General features: G+C 31.5%; 1 protein-coding gene across 3 annotated transcripts; it reads right to left on the bottom strand.

Annotated features, from left to right (window-relative positions):
* Positions 1-4,712: 4,712 nt before the first annotated feature.
* LOC107811465 (pectin acetylesterase 8-like) lies at positions 4,713-8,788 on the bottom strand. 3 transcript variants are annotated; one of them, XR_012709382.1, is made up of 13 exons: positions 8,613-8,788; positions 8,255-8,341; positions 8,061-8,143; positions 7,846-7,975; positions 7,669-7,763; positions 7,499-7,588; positions 7,289-7,413; positions 7,160-7,220; positions 7,007-7,063; positions 6,849-6,926; positions 6,498-6,746; positions 6,261-6,405; positions 4,713-4,979 (listed from the first exon to the last, which is right to left on the bottom strand). XR_012709382.1 is itself a non-coding variant. In XM_075253352.1 (12 exons), the coding sequence occupies exons 1-12, from the start codon at positions 8,635-8,637 to the stop codon at positions 6,313-6,315; spliced, it is 1,173 nt and encodes a 390-aa protein (XP_075109453.1). In that variant the 5' UTR covers positions 8,638-8,788; the 3' UTR covers positions 6,156-6,312. The 3 variants fall into 3 exon arrangements, 2 of the variants coding, with proteins under 2 accessions (XP_075109453.1, XP_016491878.2); XM_075253352.1 differs by lacking the exon at positions 4,713-4,979 and having other exon boundaries at positions 6,156-6,405; XM_016636392.2 differs by lacking the exon at positions 4,713-4,979 and having other exon boundaries at positions 6,156-6,405; positions 7,669-7,748; positions 8,613-8,787.
* Between the last annotated feature and the right edge of the window lie 2,253 nt (positions 8,789-11,041).

Raw genomic sequence — 11,041 nt, 5'->3', positions numbered from 1 at the left:
TGATTTATGTGCAGTGTGGAAAAGTCAGCCCTGATATATTCATCACATTTTTTAAAATACTCTCTAAGTCTACTTCTACGGTTTGAATAAAAAAGCTAATTAAGAGTCATTCTAACCTTTTCAATTTCTATGTTTAAAATTCGCATACCATCACCGACAATTAAATGATAAATATGACAAATACATCTAACATGGAAAATATTAGTAAATGCAGGATTTAGTGTTGTTGTAAGCATGCCTATAGCACTAGTGTTACTAGAAGCATTATCCATAGAAATTGCCATTATTTTATCGCTAAAGCAAACATATCTACAAATATCTGCAACAGTGTTAGCTATAAACTTACTTGTGTGACGCGAATTAATTATTCTATATGCAATTATGCGTTTTTGCATTATCCATTCCTCATCTATCCAATGACTTGTAATAGTTAGATAATCACAATCATTACCACTTCTACCAATATCAGTAGTAATAGAAATCCGATTAGGTATATGAGTAAATAAATACCGCAAATATTGTTCATATTCATGTTTGAATTTATAAATATCACTCTTAACTGTTGCGCGAGGCCAACCTTTATAAGTAGGATTAAAAACTCTTCTAATATAATGAACCCAATTAGGATTAGAAGCAAAAGTATAAGGTAAGCACATAATAGTAATCATCTTTGCTAATTCTTCACGATCTCTATTTGGATCGTAATATAAAATACCTCCGGTGACAGTGTTAATTCCTGGTTGAACTAGATTTGAACCTGTACTAGGGTTAACCGCGCAATCTACAGTTGTCCCCTCTAGCTGCGCTTTCATTTGAAAAAATCTAGCCTTATCTCTAGGGTGTGTTTTTATGTGCCTAGTCAAACTACCCGTGCCGCTACGGTCTCCTGTATATTTATGCGACATTAATTTCCCACAAGTTTTACACTTAGCCTTATTTTGTTCTCTTACTTGAGTACAAAAATTCCAAACTAATGATGTTTCTAGGCGTTTAGCAGGTTCTCTATTAAAAGTAGGAGTTTCTACAGGTGGGTCGACCGGTGCATCAATTGGGTTATTAAGAGGACTAATAGGTGTATCATCTAAATCCGGTGCTTGGGTTTCATCATCATCCTCATTTTCCTCAATATTTTCTAAGATGGTTTCATTAGGATAAAGAGCATTCATAATTTCATCATCTAATCTTTCACCTGGTGCAACATTATGGTAAAATTCACTATCGGTAAATTGAAAACAAGGGTGATCACTATCAAGAATTAAAGAAGGAGGAGGACGTCTAGGTTGACGACTACTTTCAACTTGCTTATCTTTTCTAGGTCGGGGAGCCGGGGGAAGGGTAGTTGGTTGGCCACTACTTTCACCGGTTTTATCTTTTCCTTTACCAAATATTTTTTTCAAAGAAAATGCCATATTAATTATAATTATGCAATCTAAACCACACAAAAATATATTCTTAAAACGTAAGAGTTGAAACGAGTTTACCGGATTGCCGAACAACTTCTTGAAAATTGAAAATCATTGAACACTTGAAAACTTCAATTCAACAACTTCACAATTTTTCACGAAATTTCAACAATAGATTAAGAAATTGTAGTAGAGAGATTGAGAGAGATTGAGAGATATTGATGAATTGGTGAATAAAAATGAAAGAATGAGGGGGTATTTATAGTTGAGAAATGGGGAAAAGTGTAATTATATAAAGTTTGGGGTTAAAATAAAGTTTGGGGGCCAAATGGGCATTTTCTAAACTACCAAACGGTCAAAAAAAGCCCCAAACGGCTACTTTTTAAATATGGCCGTTGGGCTGTTTTTTTTAAAAAAAAATTGAAAATTACAGCTGTTAGGCCCGCTAGGCCCGGACCAGGCCCGCCAGCCGGTCCCGGGCTAAACGGTCCCGGGCTCGTGGGCTTACCAAACAAGACCAGCCCTCCACGGGCTTAAAGAGACAACCAGGACCGGCCCACCAGGCCCGTTAAGACCGCGGGCCCGGTCCGGTCCGGTTCGGGACCGGCCCACAGTGCAGCATTAATAATGCACCGAGGTCGGGCGTCGATATCCTCTCGGGGGTGAATCCCGACCATAGCCTCGAGCCTTTGAAAACGTGCCGATGAGGCATCATGATGGCGGAAAATTGGGACCTCCGATTTTGCCGTATACATCATCTCACCCATTGGGGGCAAAATCATCAACGTATACCAGCTGATCAGGTGGTGATGCATATATAATGTCGTAACCTTTTCCCATGTCTCATATACATATATATACATATATACGCGTATATAACGTCGTCTGAGTCATGGGTAAATGCACATGTAAATAAATGCAATGCATGAGAAATACGTTAATAAAACTTCTCGGAACATCAAAAGACTATTATGCCTCTGATTAATATCATGAAATAAACTTTACCAACTTACATATTTTTAAGACCCATGAACAGATGATAGAATAATAAGACATATGGGAATTCAAGAACATAGACATCTTTAATACTTCTATGAATAGAGTCATTTATGGAATTTGTGTATTTTCTCTTTCGTTTATATCGTACAGATCATGCCAAAAGAAAGAAGGGATACTTAACATACCCGTTCCTAATGATGCTTTATCTTTCATTAGTCTGTCATTTAACTTCGTTGTGAGCACTGCATAAGCAAAGTGCAAAATCACGTGCTTTCTTGAACGGATTAGATACACTTGAACCTATGTCATTAATAATAGTTATATATTCTTCAAAGAGTGTGATTCATAACATTTTTACCACTAGACCAAAACTTTGCATTCTAGTAAGTTTCTAAATTTGAAGTCTAAGAATTTGTACTTTAACACCAACCCAACTGACACATTCTCTAGTAACTACCAAATAGAAACTCACACAAACTACTCCACAATCAAAACTTTCCATAAATAAGAGACATTTAAGCATCTTCCAAGCAACTCAAAAACAAAAATTAATTACTCCTGCTAAAAGTTTTGCATGGCTGCACCTAACGCACCTATTTTTTTGAAATAAAACACAACAGAACAAATATATAGAGCTAGTATAGCTGACGCCAACTAATTTTGTGATCATCCTATTAAACTACTCCAAGATCCTTAATATGACACCTATAATAAATGACTAATGAGTCATCTTAAATTAAAAGGGGGCTGCTACGTGGGGTGGGATGTTTAATCTTATCTCCTAACTTATTAATTAATTAGGTAATGATCTGTTACCCGATAATTAACCAATTACTCACGTAATTAAAAATTATCTCAAATTACTTAATATTATACTTATTTTTAATACACTTTATACACCTTACTATAATATAGTTTACTATCATGGTCATGTGGTACCTTGTGTGATACTAGTCCATAAATACCAGATATTTTAGCTCGGGTCGTATTTTATCCCAAAATGACAAATTTTGACCAACCTCATTTTCTTCAACTCGTTTACCCTCTCACCTTCACGACTTTACTTATCACTTGTTATAAATATCATAAATACTTATAACCTAAAAAACTAGTCTTGTCCTCATCTTAAAGTACTATTATTACAATATTAAAATAATAAAAGCATAGTACCATATAAAATTAATACATATACTATTATTTCGTTAAAATATCCATGTAAAAATACATATATTTTCTCAACTTTTAATTTTGCTAATCTCGTATAAAGAGTACAAATTTTCATATGCTTAATTCTTAAAAAGGTAAAAAGATAACCTTCTTTTCTTGTGAGAAAATAATTTCTATCTTTACAATAATAAAAATCTCATAAACTTTCTCATATTATGTGTATAATTTAAAACATATTCGAAAGTAGTAATATTAATGTCACGACCCAAAACCCGACCCGGTCGTGATGGAGCCTATCGTGAAACTAGCGTACACTTAAATATATATATATATATATATATATATATATATATATATATATATATATATATATATATATATATATATATATATTAAGGCCTCTTATTACCGGATGTAACAAGCCAGCCTCTAACCACGGACTTGTCACTTGCATACTCAACACATGCCATACGTGACAGACCCAAACGGGCTGGTATCACTAAGGATAACCAGAAAATCTCGTGACAATCCCTAAGCGTAGAACAAAACTAACCTAGGCTATATAGAAGTATAATGAAACGCAGCAAGTAGAGCAAAGGAGCTTCATTTTTTCAGGAGTTCTACAGTTATGCAATGTCTCGGAAAATAAAGTTAAGACAAAAAAAAAATATGCAATACTGCCAAAATTTCCTTACTTTTTTTTTTCTGTTGATATAAAAAATTTGTTGCAAAATAATACTTTTGTTAGCACCAATAAAAATTCTTGGTAATTAGCTCTTCTAAAATATGGACTAATTGGCTCCTTTCTAAAAAGTCAATGTTTTCTGTAGTTACACTGCATTCACTTCGTTTTTAAAATATCGCTTTTAATCTATTTATTTATTATTTATAAAGTCATAAAAAATTATTAATTTTGTGAGGATTAAAGTTGGTAGTAACGATTTTTTTGTAATTTTGGATAATGACAGTGCTAAACAATTAATATCAAAGAAAATGATCTCCTATGTCTGTTAAAAATTAATAGAAGAAAATAACCTTACAACGATATCTCATATTTTATTTATAAATATCCTGTATTATTTCTTCCCGATCTCATGTGACAAGAATTATATAAGAAAAAGTATTTATAATGAATTACAAAATCAATTCTCCATCAATTTCACATGGCCTAAATCTTTCCCCCCTTCTGCATTTTTCATTAATCTGTTCTTGAGTAAGGTTCTTAATAAAGTCCCATCCATAAACCCCCCACTCTTCCCTGCATACCAGATAGCAAGTTAACTCCGTTTCTTCAGGAGTTCTACAGTTTACCAATTTCTCAGGAAATAAAATTAAGATAAAAATACAAATTTGCAACACCACCATAATTTGCTTAAAACGCATTTTTTTCCCGGGATATATATCGATCTCCTGCAAAATAATACATCTGTTAGTACCAATAAAAATTCTTGGTAACCATATTCTGAAACATAAACTAATTGGCAGCTTATTAGAAGGCATATTTTTTAAGTGTTAACACACATAAAAAAGTAAAAATATCTGCTGGAATATGGGGGAGGCCTATTCTTGGGCATATATATAGCAAATGTCGAGTAACTACACTTGTGAATTTAAAATTCACATGCCCAAATCCTTCCATTCAAATGCAAACAGACAATCATATTTAGAAGGCGAAATACATAAACCGCCCCTTCAAGTTGTCCTCAACGGTCATCCAGACACCTCAATTGGCCCTTTTATCATTTAAACACTTCAAGTTGTCCTCAACGATCATCCAGACACCTCAATGGGGTTTTTTATTAAGTATGTATAAAAAGACTTAGCTTATTGAGAATAATAATTTTGGATGAAAAACGTTATCAATAAATATTACTTTACATAAATTGATTATAAGATAATCTATGATAAATTATCAGAAAAGCTTTTCATTTAATTTACTCGGAGTTATATATAAACATTGAATAAAAAGAACATTTAAAGTCTTGTAGATGAAATGGAAAAGGAAGTAATCGATAGGTTAAATAAAAGTATTACATACATTAGTGGTATAAAATAAAATAAAATAAAATAAAAATTAAATAGATATAGCAACAAATTAAAGTATAGAAATACTTTCAAGAAATAAATAAAAAGTAAGTTAGCTTACGCAATTTACTAGTCAAGTTGGGTCTGCCAAACAATTTTGTTCTGATTGGTAATGCTTTATCAAGTTTATGTAAGACAAGAAATGGCTCATAAATAAGTCCTTAATATTGTAACGTAAGGTCCAAATTTGTTTACTTAATTTGGAGTTTCAGAAAAGGGCAGGAAACATTCATCGCATGCATGCGTTAATTAACCTACATTGAATATTTTCTTCTATCAATTGATTATTACATATGGTGAAACTTTTATTTTGAACGATATAAAATTTTCAGTTTGCAATTTTGTTTTCAAGGGAAAATAGGGGTTGCACGTACACACACACAATTAAATATTATATATAAAAACACGTTGAAGTGAAAACAAAACAAACATTAATATATATATATATATTTCGATCAAAAAAAGGGAAGACAAAAATATAACTTGCTTAATAAAAACACGTTGAAGTGGAAACAAAAACAAACATTACAATTTTGGAATAATATATAAATTTGGAAGAACAATCATAACCAACATGGGCTAGTTTTATTTTTATATAATCCTCACATAAAAATAGAAAAACCATCTGAAATAGCTAGTAGTACAACAAGAGCAACCCCTATTGGCAAAATTTGCCACGAGGATAGGGGCAGGAAATCCCTTGAAATCCACTTCTACCAAAAAACCAGTCTCCAACAGCTTCAGCAATTGTCTGCATTACAATGATTTATTGTCAAATAACAAGACAAGGAAAACTGAAAATTATAGTAGTAATTTAAAGAAAAGAAGAAAGGAAAATATGACCTTGTTAGCTATTGTTGGAGAGTTGTTGTCGGACCAATAGCTTTGTACTTCAATTTCAATGCCGTGGTGGAAATGGCAAGAAGATATGAAATAACCTCTTGGTCCTAATTCGTTCAATGCATCTAAGAATGTCAACCTAAAATCTTGGAGAGTTTGGATTTGACTTGGTGAGCATTTATTTATATCTTTCTTGCATGTATCCCAAACATGTTGAGGATCAACACTTTCAGGAACCAAACTGTTGTTTATCTAATTTTCAAGAATCAAAAGTGAAATCCTTTAATTTAAAATTGAAAGGAAAACAAAATAAATTCAGAAACTTATTGGTTACTATCATATATAGATTCAAACCTGCCAAGAATCATAGGCCGAATTGATGATGAAAAGTGGTGTGCAAATATGTTGTGCTGCATACTGAGGGAAGAAGCACTGCCACATCATTGGATTGTATACTTATTAGTTAGAAAGATCATGTTGGTCCATAAATAAATAAATAAAATTGATCTTACCAAACTTGGGTCTAAGCTCAAGAATGTGCAAGAGAGTGGTAGGTTCTTGGCAGATCCCTAAAGTACACACCAAAAGAAAGTCAATAATGTTTTATAAAAAGCAATAAAGAATATTAATAAAAGAGAAACAATTTACTAAATGATGGTTCTTACATGCAAAGCAACAACTCTCTTGAAATACTCTTTAATGTGGGGCTCATCAGTTATAGTTTTTCTGCAATACAATAATTTGTCAAAAAGAGAAACACACTTTTGAAATTTTTCTCTGATTCATGAACTTACGCATTAATAAAGAAACCAGCATCAGAGATGCATTTGACTCTACCAGTCAAGGAGAAAAAAAGTCTGAATTTATCACAATGTAGGATTGCACCCATCCCTCCTGCTGAAGTTCCACTAAGAATCGCCTGTCATCAAAGTTTAAAAATTTCTTATATTTTTTGCCATAAACTTAATTAAGAGGACTATACATGAGGGGGAAATGGGACGTACATTTTCAGCATATATCATCCCTTTATGATATAATAATTCATCCATGATTGCTTTGAATATTCTTGCACCTCTGAAGTGAAGATTAGTAGCCTGAAATTTTTTGGTACTTCTAATTAGAAAAATTACATCAATACAAATTCCAAAGTACTATAAGAAGATAGCTAACTTACGGGGTCAACTTCTTCAATATCTCCGATATATGATGACCCATCACAATATCTAACCTTGACCCGATTCCAGTTATAAAAATCTAAATATTTGTTGACTTAAAGAGTTATGAATACCGCAATATCATACAGAAGTAAAGAGTAAAAAAGAAATGGTAAATACATTATGCATATAACTACCTGGGTTAAGTTGAGAATCGTTGCTTAGAACTCCCATAAAATAACAAATCTTAGATATATTTTTCGAAGTTCCATACTCATTAGTAGCACGATCTTGGTAGTCAGAAGCAGAGTCACACCACCCTCCGCCCTTAGAAATTCAAAGTTGAAGATGAGTAAATTTTTTTAACAAAAATACAAACATTAACAAAAATAGAAAAATATAAATTTATTACTTGAAGTTGAATAAGACAGTTATAAACCCCCGAGCCAGTTCCTGGATGAAAGTTGAATGCGGGAGCACTTCCATCTAAGCATACTATATGAAACAAACAACATTAACCAAATTAAGATAATTTTTCCAGACTACAAAAGTTAAGAAAATTGATAAATATAAATGAGGGAGTTGTTCTATAAAAAAACTCATCACCTGCTCCTTTTGCAATTGAACTCTCTAGGAACGTTGTGTTGACAATGAGGTTCGCTTCAGTTGTCGTCCAAATAAACAGTAAAGAAACTAAAACACAGATAATGTCACAATGTTAGTAATAAATTAAAATACACTTTAAAAGGTGTCAATATACTTAAAATATTTATCTTTTGAGTAATAGATCTTTTGCGTAATAGCCATGTCCATTTGAAAGTTTTGGTAGGACAAGTTTTTCATTCTTAAAATTTCTATGGAACTTTAATAACAAAAAAGAAAAGACTAATTAATATATTATACATCAGGGGAAAAACTGGCATTTTTCAGCCAAATAGTGCGGGAAAAAAAAAAGCAAGATTACCAAGCACCACATATACGGCTGCCATCACTGAGTTAAACTTGAAAAAACAGAAAAAAGAAGTTTCTCTATGTGGATATTTGTTTTTCTCTCTCTCAATAGCAGAAGAGGTTGAACAATATATTAGAGCTTCAAAAGTTGTAATGAAGAAGAAAGGAACTGTTAATGATTTTGAGCGTAAGATTTAGAGCATTTTTATAGGCACTGGGAGCATAACATCAACCAGTAAGTCTTTGTAATAGAACTAAATTTAGCAGCCAGCTTTTATTAAATGGTATCCTATATTAGGTTAGTCGCTGCATGTGAGTACAATTATAAATTCACAGCCAATTAATTAAATGGTCCCCACATTCTTTATATTTGAACTGCTTAATTATAAACGAAATATAGGGCAAATCTTCTTTAACTTGGTTACTAAAAATGTTTTTTATATGTGACCCTTGCTTTCTAATTTTGAAGCAGAAAATTAAATTGGTACCGTTATGTTTTGCATGTTAATTCTATATATACCTTAAGATAAAACTTCTAGCAGCATTTTGATCCCCTTTTTCCCCATAATAGAACGTAAAGCATGCAAATTAATACAGATATAATTTAATGGAGTTTTCCTTATAAGTTATATAGGCTTATAATAGACAACTTTGGAGCAGATTTCTGGTATTTTAGGACAAATCGTCATAACTCGGTTACTAAAAATATGTTTGCCTATGTGACCCTCTCTTTCTAATTTTGGAGCAGATTTAAGCTTTGCATGCCAAAGAAATTTATGGCCATGCATGTGACTCTTTGTTTCTCCCAACGTCGTCAGATTTGAGAAAGTATTAAAAATACTTAAAATAAGGTTTCCCTCAAAAGTACTATCTAACCCAATTTTACATAAATTTCAACATTGAATTTAGTGAACAATATATATATAATTTATGAAGATCAGATTATTATAAAAGCATAACGATTATCTTGAAATCTTGTAGTGTCTTAATGATCTTGACTATTTGACTATGATTTTGATGTGTCGGGATTAATGTCGTTTATCATACTCTCCCAATATGGTGCCCATTACTCTTGAGTCTTCTCTTCTTGTATATGCAATTGTTTTTTTTTTTTCTTCAAGTTTAATTTAATTATGTGAAAATTTTGAAATTGCTTGATGACTAAACTAATAGGTGCGTTGAAATTTAATTTGTATTTGTCCCTTGACGACTAATGAGTCAGACTTGCAGAAACAGGAAAAAGAAAGTTTAGCTATATGGATGCTTTTGAAATGTAAGAATACAACCTTGTTTATCAGCATACAAATCACTGCTTTAACTTTTTGGATTAAACATAATCCATTTTAAAGATGCTTGAGGAAAGAAGTATATGGATAATGGATTCACTGCTTTAAAGATGATTTTGTTCTGGTTTTGTTAGCTTGACAAAGCTTCTCTAAATATTTTGAAATAAAAGTTACATATTTAAAAATTACCTAAAAAATACTACAGTCAAACCTTTCTATAAAGTACTACAGTCAAACCTCTTTATAACAGCGTTATTTGTTTCGAGATTTTTTGACTTTTATAACAAATGGTTGTTATATACCTATAACAACATTTGGCATTTAAATATTTTTTGCTATTTTAGACAAAACTTATCCAAAACTCAACTATTTTTCTTTTTTAATGTTACATATAAAATATAAGAAAATTCTTCCATTTTAAAAATCTCAAAAGATAAGCATATTTCACTAGGTATATATTGAAGTAAGCTAATAAATAATAAATTCATTAACTAAACATACAAAGATTTAAACTCTAAGACACACATTTTAAATTAACACAACTAGGAAAATAACTTCTTTCAAGATTGATGGAAGAACTTTGTAATTGTAGCTGTTTCGTAGATTTCATTCTCTTACTACCGGCATAACGCTTGAATTGACGAAGATTCATGTCGAAATTTTCAGCAAAAAGGTATCCAATGAAAAATATATCATGTGCAGATCTTCAAATTTTGTGTCTTATGCAAGATAGGAACTTTGTTCAATGGAAATAATTGTGTGCATATTTTTAGAATTGTTATTAGTAACCTTAAAGATTCTATATAGCTGTTATAGAGGGATAATTTTACAAAGAGCGTTGCACTATAAATATGGTTGATGTTGTTATAGGTAAAAAACTATTATAGAAATGTAAAATATAACTTAAAAATCGGTTCTAAGAAAACCTTGGCTTTTATATTGAATGGTTGTTATAGAGAGGTCTGATTGTATAAGTCATAATAGTTAGCAATTCAAAATATTTTAAAAATTATTTGCAAAAAATATAGTCAATGATTTTAATGAGATATATTATCTATTTTTGGGAGTGTTGTAAAACTATTAGTAAATGCAGATGTCCACTGCCCCCACTACATTAACCCATGATGTAAATAATCTCCCACTACTCATCATTATT

The sequence above is a fragment of the Nicotiana tabacum genome, chromosome 5, assembly GCF_000715075.1.
Source record: "Nicotiana tabacum cultivar K326 chromosome 5, ASM71507v2, whole genome shotgun sequence".
Lineage (NCBI taxonomy): Eukaryota > Viridiplantae > Streptophyta > Magnoliopsida > Solanales > Solanaceae > Nicotiana > Nicotiana tabacum.
This window is presented reverse-complemented; position numbering and strand designations above follow the sequence as displayed.

Coding starts and splice junctions, on each gene's coding strand:
- LOC107811465 (XM_075253352.1), bottom strand. CDS start 8,637: ATGGCAGCCGTATATGTGGTGCTTG. Junction 8,342..8,612: donor AGCCGTATATGTGGTGCTTG/GTAATCTTGCTT, acceptor TCTGTGTTTTAG/TTTCTTTACTGTTTATTTGG. Junction 8,144..8,254: donor TTCAATTGCAAAAGGAGCAG/GTGATGAGTTTT, acceptor TGTTTCATATAG/TATGCTTAGATGGAAGTGCT.